The sequence below is a fragment of the Chiloscyllium plagiosum genome, chromosome 3 (genome assembly GCF_004010195.1).
Source record: "Chiloscyllium plagiosum isolate BGI_BamShark_2017 chromosome 3, ASM401019v2, whole genome shotgun sequence".
In the NCBI taxonomy this organism is placed as follows: Eukaryota; Metazoa; Chordata; class Chondrichthyes; order Orectolobiformes; family Hemiscylliidae; genus Chiloscyllium; species Chiloscyllium plagiosum.
In genome coordinates, this window is record NC_057712.1 from 93290454 (window position 1) to 93313550 (window position 23097).

The following is a 23097-nucleotide window of genomic DNA, read 5'->3' on the forward strand; positions in this document are numbered from 1 at the left end:
AAAAGGAAATTATGATGGTATGAGACTTGTTCTGGCTATGATAAATTGAGGAATTTGATGGTAATGGTAAACACTTAAAGAGCACATGAATGAACTGTTTTAATTGTTTATTCCAATCTAGCATAATAATACAATGAGAAAAGTAGCCCAAACATGGCTAACAAGGGAATTGGGAATGGTAGTTAGATCCAAGGAGGGTGCATACAATTTGGCCAAAAAATATCCTGAATTTGTTAACCGTTTATAATTCAGCACAGGAGGATAATAGGATTGATTTAAGAACGGGAAAATGCAGTATGAGAGCAAGCTTGTGGGGAGCATACAAACTGTAAAAGCTTCTAAATGTATGTGAAGATAAGAAGCCTGTGAAGGTAAATGTCAGTTCTTTACAGGTCAAAAGTGGTATGCTTACCAAATAATGTACATTGTTCAGCACTATTCACAACTTTGCACACACTGAAGCAGTCCACATCCAAGTGCAACAAGACCAGGACAATATTAAAGCTTGCATTGAAAACTGACAAGTAACATTTGTGTCACACAAATTCCAGACAATGATCATCTCCTATAAGACTATATAACCACTACCTTTTGACATTCAGTAGCATTACTATCACTGACTTCCGACTATCAATATCCCAGAGGTCAGGAACTGAACTGGACTTGCCATTTAAATATAGAGGTGGCTATAAGAGCAAGTCAGAGGCTAGGAATCCTTCAGCAAGAAACTCATCTCTTGACTCCCCAAAGTCTGTTCACCATATACAAGGCACAAGTCAGGAGTGTTATGGCATATTCCACACCTGCCTGCATGAGTCCATCCCCAACAACATTCAAGTTTGACGTTCAGTTATTTCACCATTGCTTGGTAGCAACAGTTTGTCCCATCTATAAATGCACTGCAAAAGTTTGCCAAGATCCTTAGACAACACTTTAAATCCATGACCGCTTCCATCTGGAAAGACAAGTGCAGCAGATATGTGTGAACACCATCACCACCTGCAAGTTCCTCTCCAAGCCACTCATAATCCTGACTAGAAAATGTATTATCATTCCTTCACTGTTGCTAAGTCAAATTCTGGAGGTCCTTCCCTATCAGCTTTGTGGGTCTACTGCAGTTCACTTTGTGGGTCACTGCAGCAGTTCAAAAAGGCAGCTCACCGCCTTCTCAAGGGCAATTAGAGATGGGCATTAAAAGTTAGTCCAGCTAGCAATGTCCGCTTCCCACTAACGAGTAAAAGATAAGAAACAGGGTAAGTTATAATGGGGAACATAAATGGCAGACCAATTAAATACATACTTTGGTTTGGAGTTCACAAAAGAGAACACATGACATCCCAAAAATACTGGTGAACACAGCGTTTAAGTGAGAAGGAGGAGCTGATATAAATCCATATTAATAGGAATGGTGTTGGGGGGGAAACTGATGGGATTAAAGACTGATAATTTTCTAGGACCTGATCATCTGCATCCCAGTGTACTTAAAGAAGTGGCCCTATAAATTTTGAATGCATTGGTGATCATTTTTCGAGATTCCATTGACTCTAAAAGAAGTTTTTATGGTTTGGAGGATAGCTAATGTAACCCATGGCGTGGTGACTCAGTGGTTAGCACTGTTGCCTCACAGCGACAGGGACCCGGATTCTATTCCAGCCTCGGGTGCCTGTCTGTGTCCCCTTGTCTGCATATGTTTCCACCGGGTGCCCTGGTTTCCTCCCACAATCCAAAGACATGCAGGTTAGGTGATTTGGCCATGCTAAATTTTCCATGGTGTTCAGGGATATGTAGGTTAGGTCAACTCTGGTACTCCAGCATCTGCAGTCCTCACTTTCTCCTAGGTGCATTAGTCAGGGATAAATATAGGGCAGGGGAATGGGTCTGTGTGAGTTACTCTTCGGAGGGTCGGTGTGGACTTGTTGGGCTGAAGGGCCATTTTCCACACTGTAGGGATTCTATGAATCATTATTTAAAATGGAAGTAAGAAAACATGGAATTGTATGCTGGTTAGCCTTGAATTGGCAGTGGGGAAAATACTAGAGTCCTCTGGAAAGGTTTAATAGCAGAGTAGTTGGAAAACAGTGACAGGATCAGACTGAGTCAGCATGGATTTATAACATGGAAATCCTGCTTTACAAATGTATTGGAATCTTTCAAGGATGTAACTATTAGAGTTGATCAGGAAGACCCAGTGAATGTGGTCGACTTGGACTTTCAGAAGGCTTTCAATAAGGTTCCACTTAAGAGTTTAGCATATGCAGTTAAAATATATGGTTGGCAGACAGGAAACAAAGTAGGAATAAATAGTTTCAGGCAGTGACTAGAGAGGTGCTGCAGGGATCAGTGTTTGGACCCCAGCTATATTAATTTCAATGAGGGTCGTAAATGTAAATATGTAAAGTAAATGAGAATATTAGCTGTGAGAAGGTTGTAGAGATGTTTCAGTGTCACAGTTTAAGGTTATAGGGTGTGCTATTTAGGACTGACATGATGTATTTCTTCACCAAGAGAGTGGTGATCATGTAGAATTCTCAGCTACTGAAAGCAATTGAAGCCAAAACATTGAAGGATTTCAAGAAGGAGCAAGATACAGTTCTTTAGGCTATTCTTTGGAACACAACTAGGGAGTTGAAGGAGCCCATCCTCCAGGCATAAATGCCAAAGGGAAAATATTTAAGTTCATTTGGCTGGATCTGCCGAGAGGAACACAACCTGGCAGCCTATAATGAGCTGGTCAAGCCCTGCATGCATGAAATAGATTAAAAGCAATTATGTTTAGTCCACTGGCAAGGACAGACTTGCATGTATTTTTCTTGTTTTTGTCGAGAAGATTAAGTTTAATTAGAAATTTTGCAACTCTGTAATTCATTGATGTCTGTAAAATTAAAGCAAGTTCACTTTCAAATTGGGCCTTGTCTCTCTAAAGTGTTCCCAGTCTGTCTACTGAAAGATTGGAGAAGAACAGAGCAAAAGGCACATTTCCTAGTTTAGATCACATATCATTGTTGTTGCAACTTTAATATCCTATGTTTAAATATTTGGGCAATAAAAATGAGCTCTTCAAAGTGAAGTGGATCTGAGACTTTTGAAGTGCAATATGTACTTATATATACCAACTCCATGTAACACAGCTGTATTAAATGGTAAACATTCTAAATTTAAAAATGCAGACCTGTGGAGCAAGATGCTCATTTGCTTTTAAAGAATAAGAGACTAGATTAAGTGCACTGGGAAGTTGAGTTAGGCTTTAGATCCCTAAAATTTGTTGCAGAAAGAAACATCTGAGGGAGTTCTGGTATTCTCAGTTCCTAAACAGGAAGAAGCAAAAAATGCAGTATTACTGAATCTTAGGTGAACATTGTGAAAATGTAGAGAGGAAGTGTAATGGATGGTTTATTGGGAGCTTATAAAAGGCTAGTGCACAAAACTTTGAGGCAAGTAATATAAATCTAGAATAGTCTGGACAGAATCAGCTAATTTTTTTTCTTTTTTAAAAATACAAATGATCCCAAAACAAATCGGTCAGCAAGACATTTTTAATGTTTTTAATGTGAATTTCTTTCAGTGCATAAAGGTTGGCTGTATAAGACAAAATATTTGGCAAGTAATTTGGTTGATTTATTCATTTTTTTCTGTGCAAGGATTAGAATCCTTTCTGTTTGAAGACAGTGATCTTAGCATGACAGAACTGCTGAAAGGCTCAGTGAAAAATGTAGACTTTATGTAGTTAGATTGTGGTTTTAAGGCACAACAGAGAAAGGCTGCAATTTTATTTTGATGCTGACTAACATCAAGGATTGATTTTAATGGTGACTAATTACACTGGTAAAATGGCCCCTCATGCTGTGTGATGCCAGAATGCCCAAGTTAAAATGACAACTTTATTACTAATGTTCTGTGGTTCTGTAATTTGGCATTTTTGCATTTATACTGAGGAGTACAAGATAAAATTCTTCAGCAATTTGTTTCAGCAAAAACAGGTAACAGCCACTCCACCACTAACTGCAAAAGGCTCCATACACTTGCCCATGTGTTCCACAAATTTGTATTCCTTTAAATCTGAAACCACATTTTTCTGCTTAAGGTCCCATCTTTACTGGGGAGACCAAAATACATTAGTGTCTGCTAAATATTTCTCTTCTGCTTACAGTTATGGTATGAAGATTCCTTTGGGGCACCACTTCAACTCCCTGTCTCATTCATACATTTAACTTTTTACCATTATTTTCCCACCCAGTTCCAGGCAAGCCCAACAGTAACTTTCAGGAATAAAACCACATCTTTATTCTCAATGCTACACAACCATTTCGTCTGACTACTAAAAAAAAAGAACTGCGGATACTGTAAATCAGAAACAAAAACGGAAATTGCTGGAAAAGCTCAGCTGGTATGGCAGCAGCTATGGAGGGAAATCAGAGTTAATGTTTCAGGTTAACTGATCATTCCAAAAAACCTCTCTGAGGAAGGGTCACTTGACCTGAAATCCCAACTCTGATTTCTTTACACAGATGCCCAGACTTGCTGAGCTTTTCCAGCAATTTCAGTTTTTGCCTCACTACAAACTTGTCTTTCCTATTTGTTTATGTTTTTTTCATCCTCCTTTCAGTTTACTCCAGTGTATAGATTTTTTTACTCACAGTTACAAACTATTAAAATGTACTGATTGCTTTCTTGAGAGAAAGCAGCATACCTGGTTGTTGCATTTTTTTAATGAGGTGATTGTCTTACCCAGTTTTGGTTTGATGGAGGCTGCATGTTTAAAACAGTAACCTGACAAATATGTTTTTTCCTTTGTTTTGGCAAGCTCTCAGAATATTGCTTCCTTTACCTATTTTTCCCATAATCACCTGTTCAGACATATTATTACACACTTCTGGAGCAAATGGGACCTGAACCTCGGTCTTTTGGTTTAGGGGTAGGGATAGAACAACTGTGCCACAAGAGAGTCTATTGTTTCTTTTAAAGGTTGAGACAAAACTAGACTTGAATGACTGACTTGTAGAGTCTGATCAGGAAAGAACAAAATATTTAGCATCCCACAGAAGTCCCTTAATTGGCTTAGAGTTAGCAATGGTCTAAATTGAGCTAGGACATTTTAGTTAATAAATAACGGCAGTGAAAGGATTAGTTGACAAGAAGCCGTGTTGTTCAAACAAAAACATTTTCAATTACTCAGCCACACAAAATACAAATAATGCAAATCCTTCACAAACGCCTTCTTCACCTTAGTGTTATAAAGGACTTAATTTGTTATGAATCTTACCATTTGTCAATTAATAGCACTTTTGCTCAATGGGTTGTAACATATAATTGCAACAAAGTTGTGATTTGCAAAGATGTGAGAAAAACAAAAGAGGAGTAGGGGTATCTGAGTTGCTCTTGTATAGAGCCAGCAGAGACACATTGGCCCAAAATGCTTTCTACTGTGCTATGACCATTCTCTGATACTATTGTGAAGTTAAAGAAAGATTTCTCAGATAAAATCTGACAAACTCGGATAAAAGATCTGTTGACCATAAGTCAGAAGTCAGCATGTCGCTCCGAAAGCTAGTGTGCTTCCAATTAAACCTGTTGGACTATAACCTGGTGTTGTGTGATTTTTAACTTCACACAAATGACTATTGCTTGAGTGTATAGCTGTTTTCAAAAACTGACATTACTAATGCCTTCCTTTAATTTGGAGACTTGAAGTCTATCCAAAGTTGGCAAAGCTGCCCTGTTTAATATTTACAACTCTAAGTAATTTGCCCGTTTTTTTCTAACCAACCTAGACCTCACTGTCCCTATAGGAATCAAGCAATTTAGGCTTATAGTTGAGCAATAGTCAGCACTGGTCAGGTGACTCCACCCAACTACTTTAACTCAAACACAGTCCCAAAACGTGGAGACATAGAGTTGTACACGGCAACAAACCTCTCGGTCTAACTTGTCAATGCAGACTAGATATCCTAAATTAATCTAATCCCATTTACATATTTCTCTAAATGCCTTCTAGTCATGTACCCATCCAGATGCCTTTTAAATGTTGTAATTCATACCAGCTACCACCACCTCCTCTGGCAGCTTGTTCCAGACATGCATCAGTGTCCGTGTGAAAACGTTGCCCCTTAGGTCCCTTTTAAATCTTGTCTGTCTCACCTTAAACCTATGTCCTCAAGTTTTTGGATTCCCCTACCCTGGGGAAAAGACTTTGGCTGTTCACCCTATCCATGCCCCTCATGATTTTATAAACTTTTACAAAGTCATCCTTCAGCCTCTGTAGCTCCAGAGAAAATAACCCCAGCCTAATTCAGCTCTCTATTTAGCTCAAACCCTCCAACCCTGGCAACATTCTTGTAAAACCTTTTTCAACCTTTTCAAGTTTCACAATATCTTTCCTATAGCAGGGAGACCAGAATTGAATGCAGTATTCCAAAAGTGGCCTAACCAATGTTCTGTATAGCTGCAACATGACCTCCCAACCCCTTTACTCAATGCACTGACCAATAAAGGCAAGTATACCAAATGCCGTCTTCACTACCCTATCTACCTGCGACTCCACTTTCAAGGAACCATGAACTTGCACTCCATTGTTACAGCTTCTCCAAATTAACATCTATTAGTTGGTTGTGCCTGCTGCTGTTCTTGGCAAGCCCACCTGTACTTTTCATTGAACCAGGGTTGGTGTTGATATAGTGAAGGATATGCTAGGCTATGAGGTTACAGATTGTGGTTGAACATAATTTTGCTTCTGATGTTGATTGTACAGTGTAGAGATATTCCAGTGCAAAGAGGGGCCTCGGCTTCCACAAAAACTCTGTGGTTGTCAGATCTGCCGATACCTCAAGGGTGGGTGCACTTGTGACAGGTAGATTGGTGAGGACAAGGTCAGTTCGATTTGATTTCTGAAGGTGATTACCTCATCACCTACTGCAGACCCAGTCAAGCAGCTGTGGATTCGAGTTTATGCTCATGTCTTTTATGCAATAGTGGGCAGCCATGTTAAGGCCTCTATAAATAAACCTTTACTCTATAACCAAGTCAGATGGTTTAGTTGCAGTTTATAGTTTAGAGAAAGTTCTAACACATGACAATTGTAACATAATTTCTGGTTGTCTGGCTTCTCAGTATCATAATTCCACCCTTTAGGTTAGCTTGGGAGCGTGCTTTAAATGTTTATCCTGGTCATCAATAGCGATGGGTTAATATTCACCAACCTATTTGTTTGAATTAATTCCTGCTCGATTTGCCTCTGACTTGTCTTGCTGTACAAGAATATCATAAAGCATATTTCAGGTAATGCTTCTGCAAATAAAAATGGCTAGCAAACCCACTGAACTTTATCCCACACAAATAGATTACACACTTGTGATTTTGAATTTCCATGTGGGCATTCTGTCAGGTCTGCATCCCCATCTTTTCAATAGCTTGTGCATTAAGCCATACTGGAGCAGTGGGATCTGTATGTGCCTTTCAAAGATGGGAGAGGACATTGGGATCTATAAGAGGATGTCTTTTATCTTAATTGTGATTATAACAAGGGCCACGTGGGTCCCAGGACTGACAAAGGTAGGGATCACAGAGATTCATGGCAGGATAGGATATGCGCAAATGCATGTGCACCGTCCTCCCCTCTCCTTTAATGAGGTGATCCTCATGACTGTAAGCCTTCTGACAGAGTGTAAAGGTACAAGGAAGCTTGAGATTTTTAAGGAGAGGGGTAATTTCCAGTTAAAGTAATAAGAGACAATTGCAGAGCTGTTAGCTGATGTTGAATAGAGAGCCACAACTCTACAGCCTCTGCATTTTAGGGCTAATCAGCTGGCACCCAGTTTCTTTGAATTTCTCTATATGCTAGAAACACTGTCGATAATGAACAAATACAGGTTATTTTTAACAGTGATGTTGATGACACTATGATAGATCCTGTGATGGATCTACCTGAGTAGACAGATCTGTGGAGTATGATTTTTCAATGTTATTGACAGCATTACATAAACCTCAATAGTTTGTTAAAATTAGTTTTGCCTCTTATTAGAGGGTGACCACATTCACACTTTAATAAGCTTTTATGTCTTTTGAATCAATGACTATTCACATTTCCACATCTGTACTTTAATATTACTAGCCCAATTTCTGCCACAAGCAAAAAACTGTGGCCGACAGCACATTTTCATTGTTGTAGTGTCAGTCTGTTTTGTACTTAGTAATTAGTTTGGCATGGTAATATTATACTTTGATTTTTGTAATTGTATTCACTTAAGATTATTCCGACACATTTATTAGTCAAGTGGAAGATTTAACAATGTTTGGTTATAATATATAGATTTGATTTGATAAATAAGTATAATTAATTAGGTAGGAAATAAAGTCTTCAAAAACAATCAAAGATAAAGATTCTCAGAGATGTTAAGTATTATAGATTCCATCACAGCCAGCAAATAAAGAGTATATAGCATGTGTACATAGGAGGGCCATGTAGATGACATGTATGCTATTAAGTTAGTACTCAGCAAAGACAAAAAAAGGAATGAACATTAGTTAAATCAGCGAAATGAAAGCCTGGAAAGACACTTGGCAGCATCATAACCAGGTGTGAAAGTAAAATGTTAATTAATGGGAAGAAATCTGGAATCTTTCAACTGGTATGAAGAGCAAAGATCCTTACCACCTGAAAACAATTAGAGAACAGGATATGACAATATTCAGAAAGAAAGAAGAATCCTTACTGATTCATGTAAGATTGAAAGAATAAGAGAAAGATGCAAGGAATTCATATTTGAGTATAAAATATCATAAGTTGTCTGTATAGAAACTCACAACTTCGCCAAGGGATCTTCAGCAAATTATTAAGGAATAATGTTAAATGATACAACATTGCATGAAAGTGGGACAAACTTATACACATGGTTAATACCCACATTTGCAAAGCAGGATAGGTCCAAAAATAGAAAAATAAGACCTCTGAAAAGATATTTTCTCCCATCAAGAGATGTTTTACTCACTTGGGGCTTTAATGTAAAACTTTTAATGTTGACAGATATTCTACTCTTAGATATTGTTAGGCATTTTATTCTTTGCTGTTCTAGAATTTCTCTAGAATTTTCTCTAATTCCTTATGAAAACATTCAATGTTTTGGTCTCAACTGCGTTCTGAGGCAAAAAATTCCAAATGGCTCACCACTCTGAGGGTAAAGAAGTTTTTCCTTATCTCACTCATATATGGCCTACCACGTATCCTTAAATTGTGACCCTGGTTGTCGGTGCCACCTCATCAGTAACATCTTTCCTGCATTTATCTTGTCTAATCCCTTTAGAATTTTATAGCTTTCTATGAGAAGACTCTCATTCTTCTAAAGGGCAAAAGTGAGGACTGCAGATGCTGGAGATTAGAGTCAAGAGGGTGGTGTTAGAAAAGCACAGCTGGTCAGGCAGCATCCAAGGAGCAGGAAAACCGACATTTTGGGCAAAAGCCCTTCATCAGGCCTTCCTGATGAAGGGCTTTTGCCTGAAACCTTGATTTTCCTGTTCTTCGTTCTTCTAAAGTTTAGGGTGTAGGTTTGCTTGCTGAGCTGTAGGTTTGATATCCAGACGTTTCATTACCTCGCTAGGTAACATCATCAGGGGTGACCTCCAAGTGAAGCGAAGCTGTTGTCTCCTGCTTTCAGCGTGCAAACCTACACCCTAAACCTCAACCTGAGCTACAAACCTTCACAAATCTTCTAAAGTGTAGTGAATATACTCCTTGCTGATCCAGTTTCTGTTCATACATCTGTACTGCTATATCAGGAGTTTGTCTAGTCAACCTTTGTTACACTGCCTCCATAGCCAGAACATCCATTCTCAGGTACGAAGACCAAACTGCACACAAGACTCCAGTTTTGGATTTATCTTGTACAATTTTAGAAATGTATCCCTGCTCCTGTACTTGAATCCTCTCCCTATGAAGCCCAACATAGTATCTTCATAACCTAGTATACAGTTAAACATTGGGTTTTCAGTTTAGATCAGGAAGTATATTTTTTCATTTTTTGAATAGGGGAAACACCTGTAACTTGGATTTCAGGTGGGCTGCGCAAAAGTGTTGGCTATGTATTGTAAGCCAGTTGCTCTTGACAGAGGGAGATGGTTTGGATTTGTTAAGAAATATAGCACAAAGGAAGGTGGTTGTGGTTGTTTGAGATTACTCATCTCAGTCCAAAGGTATTACTGCAGGAGTTCCATAGGAAATTAATATCTTAATCACAATCATCTTCCGCTACTTCTTTAATGACTCTCCCTCCATCATAAGTTGGTGATTTGTTGATATCTACAGTCATAAACAATGTTCAGCACCATTTGTGACTCCTTTGAAACATTCAATGTCCATATGCAGCAATATTTGGATAACATCCAGATTTGGGCTGGTAAGTGGCCAGCAGCAATCACACCATGCAAGTGCCAGGCAATGATCATTTCCAACAAGAGAAAATATAATCATCACCCCTTGATGTTCAATAACAGTACCATTTCTGAATCTCCCATTAACATCTTGTATGTTGCCATTAATCTGAAGTTGATTGAAAGTCATAAAAATACTGTGACTGGAGGAATAAGCCATAAGTTCAGAATTCGGCAGTGAGTAGCTCATCACCTTCTGTCGCCATTGCCTGTCCACCACCTTAGAGATAGTTAGGAATGCAGATGCTAGAATGTCAGAGTTGATAAAGTGTGGAGCTGGAAGAAGCACAGCAGGTCCAGCAACATCAGAGAAGCAGGAGAGTCTATGTTTCGGGTCAGAACCTTGCATCAGTCCTGATGAAATGTTCCGACCCGAAATGTTGATTCCCCTGCTCTTCTGATGCTACTTGACCTGCTGTACGTTTTCCAGCTCCACATTTTATCGACTGTGTCCACCATTTACAATTCTCAAGTGTGATGGAGTGCTCTCCATGTTCTCAGATGGGTGCAGCCCCATCAGTAGTCATGATGCTTGATAAAATCCAGGTAGCCTAACCAGCAGCTTCAACATTCACTTTCTTCACCACTGCACATTGGTACAGTGTGTATCGTCTACAAGGTGCACTGCAATAACTTACCAAGAACCTCTGAACAGCACCTTCCAAGCTCATGAACATTACCATCTCAAAAGACAAATTCTGCAGATGCATGGGAATGCTAACACCTGTATGTTGCCTTCCAAGTTGCATTGTATCTTGACTTGGGACTATATTGCTGTTCTCTGTCACTAGGTCAAAATCCTAGAACAGTCTTCCTTACAGCACTGTGAACGTATCTACACGCCAAAGGTTGCAGCAATTCAAGGGGACTGCTCACTCAAGGACAATTATTGATCAGCACTAAATAAATAAATGTATGTTCTAATATCTACGTTCTAAGAACAAATTTTTTAAAAAGAGGGAATATTAGAATACAGGAGAAAACTTACTAGAGGTATAAAAATGGATGGTAAGTGTTTCTTATGATGTTTAAAAAAGAAAATTGTGAATTATCGTGGGTGTTGGTCTTACAGAAAGTGGATCTAGGAAATCAGTAACAGACGAATAGAACATGTTTTATTCATTGGTCTTCACTATGGAAATACAACAAACATCCCAGAAGTAGCTGTTGATCAGGAAATGGAAGACAGAGAGGAAGTCAGGAAAATTACAATCAGTGGTATTGAGTAAATTGTTGGAGTTGCAGGTTGACATATCCCTATGTTCTGATGGAGTGAAATAATTTATGTTATTTTCAAAGTCTTTAGGTTTGGGAAAGCTTCCAATAAATTTGAAAATAACAAATGCATTTCCTTATTCAAAAAAGGAGAGAAACAGAAAGCAGAAAACGTCAACCCAATTAACTTGCCATCTGTTATAATGAAGATTTTGGAATCAAAGACTAAAGATGTAATAGTTGGGCAGGTATTAAATTCAAATTTATCAGGCAGTATCAATACGATTTTGTGAAAGGAAAGTCATGCTTAACTAATTGAGGTTTATTTTTGAAGTACAGCAAACTTATTAGAGACCAGCATACAATGGCATGAGGCCTATTCCGGTTGATCAAGAAGTCCACGTAGTCAATGTAAAATACATGCTAAGTAATAGAAACGTAATGCAGGAAGTGTTCACATTGCTGTTATACTTTATTTACAGCATGAATCACTTAAATAATAACGCAACTTTGCCTTAAATAAAACTTGCTGGCAGAGAACTTTCTCACCTGTACCTCAACTGGCTATTCAGTCACTGTGGAGATCCTGATGATACAGTAAACTTCCATTATTTCAGGTATTTAATTTTTACTGGTTTTTCAAGAGTGCCAGTTCAGAGGCACTCAGGGTGAGTGCATTCAGTCTTTTTCTCAGGGTTGGGGAATCGAGGACAAGAGAACATCAGTTTGAGGTTACAGGGGAAAGAATGAAAGGGAACCTGAGGGGCAACTTTTCTACACAGAGGGTGGTACGCGTATAGAATGAGATGCCAGCGGACGTGGTTGAGGCAGTTGCATTAACAACATATAAAAGGCATTTGGACAATGCGTGAATAGGAAAAGATTAGAAGGATATGGGCCAAGTGCAAGGAAATGGGATTAGCGTGGATGGACATTTTGGTTGGCATGGACCAGTTTGAGCCAAAGGGCCTGTCTCCATGCCATACGGTACCATGACTTTATAAGATGCCAGTTAAAACAAAGTATGTTGTAGTACGTGCTGTGAGTAAAAAGGAACTAATGGAAGTACTGGCTTAGGTTTAGATTTACATGCCGCATCAAAGGTTATTGCAAGTAATAAAATCTGATTGTGTCAAGGGTAATAGATTGGCATTGATAAAAGATTGGCTAACTGTGAGGAAGCAGTAGGCATAAATGGGTCATTTTCAAATTGGCAAGGTGTCATGAATCAGGTACAGGGATCAGACTTCAACTTTTTAAATGTTTATAAATTATGAATGAAAGCGACAAAGAAAAGGTTCCTACATTTGCTTATGGGGAAACAAGGTAGGGAAGTAAGTTCTATGTTCTGAAGAGAACAGAACGAAGCTGCAGTCCGGAATAGGTTAAGTGAGTGGCAATAATCTGGCAAAAATGTAAATTGTGAAATTGTCAATTTTAGCAGGAAGAATAAGAACAAAAGGATTATCCAAATGTGAAATATTGTAGAGTTCTGAGCTTTAGAGAGATCTGGTACATGATTCTTAGTGCATGAATCGTATAAGGTTGGTATGCAGATACAGGAGAGATAATAGAATGTTACTGTTTATTGTAAGGGCAGTTGTACACAAAGATAGGAAGGCTTTGTTCAGTCATACAGAACATTGGTGAGACAATATATGGGGTATGATGTACTATTTTGGACTCTTTATTTAAAGATGGATGTAAATATGTTAGAAACCATTCAGAGAAGATGGTCCGAACTAATACCTCGAATGAGCAGGTTGTCTGTGAGCATAGGTTGGGCAGGCAATGCTTGTATCTGGTGGAGTTTAGAAGAGTAAGAAGCATATAAGATCTTGAGGGATTTAGACAAGGTGAATATGGAAATGATGTTTCTTCTTGTAGGAGAACTAGCACTAGGGATCATAGTTCAAAAATAAGGGATCTCCCACTTAAGACAAAGACGAGAATTTTTTGGAACTCTTTCAAAAGGCAATGGAAGTATGAATATTTCTCAGGCAGACGTAGATAGATCCTTGATGAGCAAGCGGATGTTAACATACCAATCCATTCACTGAGAATGCCTGGGAAGTGGAAAAGAAGCAGCTATCAGTGTCTGTGTAGAAGTTACATGATTGTGGCTTAATGCAGTTCAGGTGGCGGTTTTGTCTCAAAATTCTTTAATTTTTGGCTAATGAGAATCAGTTTATTGTATGTTTATTTACCTAATGGAAGTTAATCTACTGACAGGTAATCAAATAGCTTTGTCAAAAGCAGCTCCCTGAAATATAAATGGCTTGTGTATTTCAATGTCTGAGTTAATTGTTTCCAAACTTGGTAATTGCAGGTGATGACTTTCATCTTAAATATGTTATACATCCCACTAAACATAAACTTAAATATGTTATACCCCCACTAAAAAAAAGAAACCAGTAACAGGAATTGCTGGAGAAACTCAGCCGGTTTGGCAGCATCTGTGGAGAGAATGCAGAGATAATGTTTTGGGTCCAGAGACCCTTCTTCAGAACTCAAGAAGGGTGACTGGTCCTAAAATATTAACTCAGCTTTCTCTCCACAAATGCTGCCTGACATGCTGACTTTCTCCAGTTGTTTCTGTTTCCGTTTCAGATTTCCAGCAAACACACCTTTTTTTGTTTTGTAAATCAAAATAAGTGAGTGATATTTTTCACACCTGACAGGATAGAATAATTTTAATGCTTTTGAATAAAAAGTGTGAATTTCAGTTAAGATAATTTTATATTCTTGAATGCAAACCTTGTCTAATCCTTGCAGCCTACTATTTGCTCTGACTATTTTAAGTTAATCTTTCTTATTTAAAACCATTTTAGTCCATGGAACTTTAAAATGTTATTGCTATTGTGACAACATGGACTTATCACAGCAATAGTTTGAGCGAACATTTTCCTTATTGCATACTGTTGGTGCACAAAATCTAGGCTCCTTCTCCCACCCTTCCCCTCTGCTCCCTTCTCTACTCACATGCACAACCATTCATTTTGATGCCTAACTTTAGTCTTTGATTAATTTTTAGGTTGACTCCCTCCTGAGGTTTTTATCTGGGAATGTTGCAAATCAGGAAGATCTCTAGACACAGTCTTTAGAAAGATGCCAGCAGGTACGATATACATTCCTTGATTTTGATATAAAAGGAGAATGCTAGACATTGGAAAATGCTGGAAGTACATACTAGGGTTAATCAGCCTCTCGGTTGGAATGCAGGTCCTGGGATGGGAGGGTGTGGAAGCCCAGAAAATGCTGCAAGTTTATGATCACCTGCATGTTCAACATCTGCAGTTTTGTTTTGCTTTTTATTTGACAAAAGTACTGTTTGATATTGAATTGATCTCATTCGCTGAAAACCTTTTCAGAGTTAAAAGCAAAGTGCTGTAAAAACTTAAGTCTGACAATACCTGAGAAGAGTAATAGTTAATGTTTTGAGTTCAATATGATTCTTTTATGGAATCCTTCCGTTTAGAACCAGTTCCAAAAGAAACAGATTTTACTTGAAATATTAACTGTCGTTCTCTCTTCACAAATACTCCTGGACCTACTGAGCTTTTCCAGTACTCATTGTCTTACTTCAGATTTATAATATATGCAATATTTTGCTTTTATTCTTTTACAGAGTGCACACCTTAAGGTGGAAGATGTTAGTGCTGAGTGTAACACTTCTCATTTCAGCACTCAAGAGCAGTTTTAATAAGTGTCAAATCAAATAGCATAACTACATATTTTTGTCCCAATCTCAAAAGAGCCCCCTCAATTTTAGTTTGACCTTTTTTATATTTTGAGCATTACCATCATCTGGCTCTTTCTTATTTTTTGTTGAACTTTAAGTTTTCTGCCAAACTGGGTTGATACTTCGCACACTCATTTTTATTGCAATCCCTGTGGAGGAACCATAAACCCAAAATAAATAACTTTACCAAATAATGCACAAAGAAAGCAAAATTTCTCAAAGTACGTTTTGTATGTGAACATGAATCAAAGTCAATGAAAATGAACAAGCAAATTTTCATTAAAACAAAAGAGTAGATTTCAATATAATAAAAGTAATCAATATAATAAAAGTATATCTAACACAACCATAAGCAACTGCACTATTCAGATGAACAGGTCATTACCATATACATTTTTAAAAGGCTCTAACTCAGTCTCCTGTACATAGAATCTTTCACTTTATTACTGTAACTCTATAAGATTTAGGAGCAGAATTAGGCCATTCGGCCATCGAGTCTGCTTCACCATTTGATCACGGCTGATATGCTTCTCAACCCCATTCTCCTGCTGTCTCCCCATAACCCTTGATTCCCTTACTGATAAAGAATCCATCTTTGTCTATCATAAAATCACTCAATTTCTTGGCCTCCACAACCCTGTGCAGCAATGAGTTCCATGGATTAACAACCCTCTAGCTGAAGAAATTCCTCCTTATCTCAGTTCTCAAGGGTCATCCCTTTGCTCTGAGACTGTGCCCGCGGGTCCTTGTCTCTCCTGTGGGTGCTGTGTGGCACCTTGTCAAAGGCTTTCTGGAAATCCAAATAGACCGCATCCATTAGCGCTCCTTTGTCTAACATGCTTCTTACCTCCCCAAAGAATTCTAACAGATTTGTCAAGTGTAACCTCTCCTTGATGAAGCTATGCTGACTGCACCCCATTTTACCATGCACTTCCAACTATACTGCAATCTCATCCTTAATAATGGACTGTAAAATCTTACCAATGACAGGTTCAGACTAACTGGCCAATAGTTCCTTGTCTTCCCCATCACTCCCTTCATAAACAAGGTGTTACTAATGTAACATTTTTCAAGCCTCTGGGGGACTATCCCTGACTCCGGTGATTCCTGAGAGAGTGTCATCAATTCTTCCATATCTCCTCAGCTATCTCCTTCAGAACTTGGATGTGGTCTATCTGGTTCAAGTGATTTATCCACTTTCAGATCTTTCAGCTTCCTCAACACCTTCTCCTTAGTGAAGGTCACTGTGTTTACTTCTGCCTCCTGACTATTTTGAAGTTCTAATTTGCTGCTGGTGTCTTCCACTGTGCACGCTGATGCAAAGTATCTATTCAGATCTATTCAAATCCTTGTTTGTTCCTCACTACTACTTCTCCAACCTTAGTCTCCAATCCAATGCCCAATGTTGTCTTTGTCTCTTACCTTTTAGGTATTTTATAAATTCTTGCAATCTTCTTTAATATTACTAGCTAGCTTAATCTCATTTTCATCTTATCACCCCCTTACTTATTTTTAGTTATCCGCTGCTGGTTTTCAAAGGCAACCAATTCTCTGGCTGCCCACTAATCTTCAGCATATTGTTTACTTTTTCCTTTGCTTTTGTGCTGTTCCTGACTTCCCTTGACAGCCATGATTACCTCATCCTCCCCTTAGCATGTTGCTTCTTCCTTGGGATGAATTTCTGCTATATCTCCCAAATTGCTAGGAATCTCCTATTATTGCTGCTCCACTGTCTTCCCTGCTAGGCTCCCCTTCCAATCATCTCTGGCCAGCTTCTCCCTCCTGTATTTGCAGATACTTCATTCAGTTGTAAAGCTTTTACATCTGATTCCAGCTTCTCCCTCTCAAACTGCAGGATGAATTCTATCATATAATGGTTACTGCCCTCTCGGAGTTCCTTCACTTAAGCTCCTTAATCAATTCTGCCTCATTATACATTGTAAATCCAGAACTGCCTGTCATCTACTGGGCTGTACTACAAGCTGATCCAAAAAAACCATCTGTTAGCAACCTGACTTTCTCAGTCCACTTGCATAATGCAATTCCCCATGGTTATTGTAATGGTGCCTTTCTTACATGTTTTTTCGAGGTCCTGATTTATCCTTGAATTAATTGGGAGTTATATTCCAACCAAGCTGTTTGGAGTCTGTCATCACTTGAATGACATAATTTCGATTCAAGGTTAGAATACAGATAGACTCTAACCTCTCACTTTTAATGCATTGTCTGAGCCGAGATGTCACCTTTGTTTTAAAAACCTTAAGTTTTCTTGGGAATGTGACTTGAAAGAAGTTCTTGGATTTACATATGAATTAATTGAAAGCTGCAATCCATTCTAAGTGATGAAAAACTGAATAGCAATCTAACTTTGTTCAATACATCGCATCAGTTATATGACACTTTGACCTTTTACTATAAATTCTGTGTCCTGTGATCCTGCCCCACTAGCTACCTGACGAAGGAGCAGCACTCTGAAAGCTTGTACTTCCAAATAAACCTGTTGGACTATAACCTGGTGTTGTGTGATTTTTAACTTTATCTACCCCAGTCCAACACTGGCACCTCCGCATCATAATTCTGTAGGACATTATGTGCTAGGGTCACAACCACCTAAATTCCCAGAGACTATTTTATTCAACCCTTTTAATAAATCATATAAACAGTCTGATCAGCTCTGGCAAAAGCAAACTGAAAACTGTGCAGTCAAATAGATTTACCTTCACTTTATTCCTGTTGGTACTGTTTCCAAGTCAAGGGTCAAGTCATATGGACTAGTATTTCTTCTTATTAATTGAGTCTTTACAATTGATGCAAACTTTTCAAAAGAACATAAACAGTCTAAAGACATTACGGATTTCCCTACTCAATTGCTTCTGGATCATTTTTAGTAAGGCCCAGTCTGCCAATGAATAAGAGAGATACTTTTACTCCTATGGTCTAGTTTTTAAAATATGAAAGGCTAGTGATCAGTGTACTGTGTATACCATGTCAGCACTACTTCTCATCATTGATTTATCATCCCTTCCCACTTTCTCTTTTAATAGAACTACTTGGACATTATGATTGATCCCTGCGCACGATTTTGACCAGTATTTAAATCAATATTTATGTTTATTTTGTTAACGGAAGTTAGCTGCGATATAACTGAAGTCAATGGAAGATAGTTTATTATAGTGATAGGATAATGAGGCCAACATAAAACTGATGCAAAAGAAATTCAAAAGATAAATAATTGTTAATAACAATGAAACAAAATTATTTTTAAAATCTTGATTACTATGTTATGGCAACTTGCAGTTTCACAGAGAACCCAGTTCTAAGATTATAACTTTTTTATTTAACTATATTAACTGAATTAACTTTAATTTGGCATTGATCCTTTTGACAACTTACTTGAATGACTCCTTTTTTTTCCCGTTTCCTCAGTGGACATTGTGATCTTGTCATTTGTTTGCTGTAGTACATTCTTCAAAGCATGTTGACCTTATTATTTTTAAGATGTAAAAATCTTTGCTATATTAGATTAGATTAGATTAGATTACAGTGTGGAAACAGGCCCTTCGGCCCAACAAGTCCACACCGACCCGCCGAAGCGAAACCCACCCATACCCCTACATTTACCCCTTACCTAACACTGCGGGCAATTTAGTATGGCCAATTCACCTAACCTGCACATCTTTGGACTGTGGGAGGAAACCGGAGCACCCGGAGGAAACCCACGCAGACACGGGGAGAACGTGCAAACTCCACACAGTCAGTTGCCTGAGTCGGGAATTGAACCCGGGTCTCTGGCACTGCGAGGCAGCAGTGCTAACCACTGTGCCACCGTGCCGCCCACAATATTCACTGAAGATTGCAAAATTGTCCTTGCTTGCCTCCTGTTTACTTTTGCAATCTGAATAAATGTCATATGAATCACAGAAAATGTAAAATGAATACCATTTTATATATCCTAAATTTGCCTTTGGGTGATTGCTGAATTTATAGTCAGTTTTGACCGTTACGGTTTATAGGAGAAAGTGAAGCCCGGGCAAAGACGAAGGCTCAGTTTGAAGAAGTGTTAAAAAACTACTCTGGTTTAACTGTTGGGAAAAAGAAATCAAAAAAGAACATACCTCCCCAAGAAAATATTGTGGTGAGTATAGATTATGAACGACAACATATCATTCTTTTAAGTCTTTATTCATAGGTCTTTGTTGCTTGTTTGGTGCAGTGTTTGAATGGCATCTGCACATCAATTCTGTTAGAAAAATAGAGGCGACTAAAGGCTGGAGCTCAATCATATTGAAAAATATTAAGCAAATGATGTACTCAGTGTTATGAGATAAAAGATTGCCATTTTATTGTATAATATGAGATCATTATGGCAAGGCTATTGTTGGTCTTCCCTTAACATACTCATTCCTTTGTCATTGAAACTGCTAAAATTGCATCAAAATTGAGGATTTCTGATTTTGGCATGGAAGATATTTTTTGATCAACTTTCAATTTATTGAGGGATTATTTTGAAAATGGGCATAAAATGAGTTCTGTATCAATAAGTCTGTGGTAAACATACAACTTTGGATAATTTATTATAAAGGGTTCCCAGTGATTACTTCTTTACAAAATAGTGACCACTATAAATTTGGGCTAAACCACGGTTTCACCTCAGGACCCTACTTTAGCCACTTTGGGGGATTGTTAGCATCTTAAGTATCCTGGGAAAACCTTGCCTGTGATGTTTGCAATCTAATCACCTTCAGTCAGCCCTCTATAAAACAATGTTAAGGTATAGTTATGAGGAAAAGGTTAATTCAGCATTAAAAGTGACCAATGACAAAGTTTCTAACAAAGGTATAATGGAAATTGGATTTCTTTAAAAAACTTAACTAAGTCTTCATTTTTGAACATAATATGTGCGTTGATAACAATGTGTTGAATCCTGAATATCCACTTGTTACCTTAAAATTTAACTTACATTCTTAAAACTTCAGTGCAAATGAAGGTTTAAATATTAGCATTTTGTACAAAGAATTAATATTCCAGAATATACAAAACAAGGCATCTGGTGGCATTCATGAGTGTTAATTTCACTTTTTAAACCTTATCCTTCAGCTCAAATGTTTTCGTACCACACATTTGTTAAGGAAGAGTAGGTGAAAGACAGGACCAACAGTCTGTCTCTTGAAGCCACGAAAGTTAAAACTAGAGACAAAAACAGGATGACTGAGAATAAATTAAGACGAATTAGTTTCAAATAGAGAAAAAGTTCATTTAGAAGAAAGAAAGAGACAGTAAAGAATAGCAAGACAACTTTAAAAAATTATATTTTAAATGCTTGAATAATTTACCACTTAAGAATGAGATTGATTATCAAATCCAACATTCCAACAAATCAAGCAACTTTTTAACTCATGGAAAGGATGACTGAGTTATTGGAAGCTTTGATCAGATGACTAAAGAAGCAATGCAGAGGTATAGACAGAATATTCCAGATCTCAGGGGAAAAGGCAGCCAAAAGCCATAAAGAATGCATTAATTAAAGTTGGGAATGCAGAGGAGGCCAGAATTAGGAGTATAGCCATCTGAGATTTGTGGATGTGAAAGAGATTACAAAAATAGAGGGACTGAGCTTTAGAAGGATTTGAAAACAAGGATGAGACCTTTAATACCACAATGTTGCATAATTACAAGTAAGCATTCATTGAAGGTGTAGTGAAGACGAAAGACTAGGAGCAAAAGTAGGCCATTCAGCCTGTTGAGACCGCTCTGCCATTCAATGAGATCATGGCTGATCTGATCATCCTCAACTGCACTTCTTACCTTTTACACAAAACTCTTGGTTCTCTTATTGATTGAAAATCAGTCTATTTCTGCCTAGAATATATTTAACAACCTAACCTATGCTGCCCTCTGTAGTAAAGAAATCCACTACTCATCTCTGTCATAAATGGCATTCCACTTATTCCGAGATTTTATCCTCTGGTCCTCCACTCTCCCTCAAGAGGAAACTATCTTTCTGGACCTACCCTGTCAATTTACCTCAGAATTTTGTTTGTTTCATTGAAAGCGCCTCTCATTCTGAACTCCAGTGTGTGTGTTTTTAAACTGTGAGGCTACTTGGCTGAATCCAGTGGTCTTTAGCACTGCTGTTTATGATCCTGATATATTATTCTTTAAATTTTGTCTAGCTTGAAAAATTGAAGAATAAACTTAGTCTACAGAAGGATAATGAAGACGATGAAACTATTCTAAATAACACTTATAACCCAGAGGAGCAAAGTCCCCGCTTCTCAAAAAACAAATTGAATGACAGGACCTCTGTGGCTGAAAAAATTAACAATGATGAGCTCTTTGAAGATGAAACCCCAGCCAAAACCAAGAAGAAGAAGAAAAAAGCAAGTGAACATTCTTTTGTCGAGGAGGCCCCTCGACCAGACTCTGTATCGATCCTGCCAAAATCCAGCGAAAAAAGGTCAAAAAGTGCCTTTGGAGAGGAATACCAGACTGAAATTGTGAAAAAGAATGATATGGGAGAGGATGTAGATTCCCTAATCCAAGCTTACCAGCAGGCTATTGCTACCAAAGATACAGGAGGTGTCAGAAATAAAGCCAAGAAAGTTAAGGAACAGTCAATTAAAAAAATTTCACGCATGTCTTCAAAATTAGCCAAGAAACTGGATAAGATGAAAACACTGAAAGAGCCAATGTCAGTGGAGGGGGAAACGAGGTAAGAATAAGAACATATTTTGTCACAATATACTTTTCTACAACTTATATGCTAATAAAATTTTCTTACAATCTGTGCCATAGAATTCTTGAATTTATAGAATGCAGTTCCATAAGTCTCATAAAGAAACAATGTATGAACATAAAGCTTAAATAGGAGGTTTTATGGGAGTCTGCTATTCACTTGTTTTTCCCATCTAAGAAACTCAAAATCTGAGAATGCAATGCTGATGTGCCCTGGAGTAATTTTGAGTTTGGTTGCTAGAAACGCATGATCAAAATGCCTACCATCCGTTTCAGTGCACATGTTCGGACAGGTTGCACCAGAAACTCCAATATGTACTTCTGGCACACAAGCTCTTTAATGGGAGCACAAAGATTAATGACCAACAAGCCCACGGCATTCAGAATCCTTGTACTTCCACAAGGACTATTCCCTCTGGGATACCTTGGTCCATTCCTCCTCAACTCCCGTTTCCCCACACTCCTATGGCACCTTTCCATGCAATCACAGAAGGTGTAATACTTACCCATTTACTTCTTCCCTCCTCACTATCCATGGCTCCAAACACACCTTCCAAGTGAAGTAGTGACTTACCAGTACTTCACTCAATCTCGTCTACTATGTTTGCTGATCAGTCTGCACTTTGACTCTTCAATTTGGAGGAGATCACATTGTGAGCAGCGAATACAGTAGACTAGATTGAGTTTTTAATCTCTTTCGAAAGGTATAATTTGTTCATAATTTACATATAATATTTAACTGTCACTTGCTGCTTAAATCTAAATTTTAGATTAGATTCTCTACAGTATGGAAACAGGCCCTTCGGCCCAACCAGTCCATACCGACCCTCCGAAGAGTAACCCACCCAGACCCATTTCCCTCTGTCTAATGCTCCTAACACTATGGGCAATTTAGCATGGCCAATTTACCTGACCTGCACATCTTTGGACTGTGGGAAGAAATCGGAGCACCCGGAGGAAATCCACGCAATCACCGGGAGAATGTGCAA

At 38.2% G+C, this 23097-nt stretch overlaps 1 protein-coding gene across 7 annotated transcripts in view; it reads left to right on the forward strand.

Moving 5' to 3' along the window:
* Positions 1-23097, forward strand: part of ahi1 (Abelson helper integration site 1) — a 279823-nt gene that overhangs the window by 31178 nt on the left and 225548 nt on the right. For all 7 annotated transcript variants that reach the window (XR_006311028.1, XM_043686158.1, XM_043686143.1 and 4 more), the window contains 3 exons: positions 14666-14749; positions 19387-19508; positions 21547-22085. Coding sequence is in view for 6 of the 7 variants with exons in the window: in XM_043686158.1 (XP_043542093.1) it covers positions 14740-14749; positions 19387-19508; positions 21547-22085 (671 nt within the window). In the remaining variant the exon portion in view is untranslated. The remainder of the gene's footprint in view (positions 1-14665; positions 14750-19386; positions 19509-21546; positions 22086-23097) is intronic.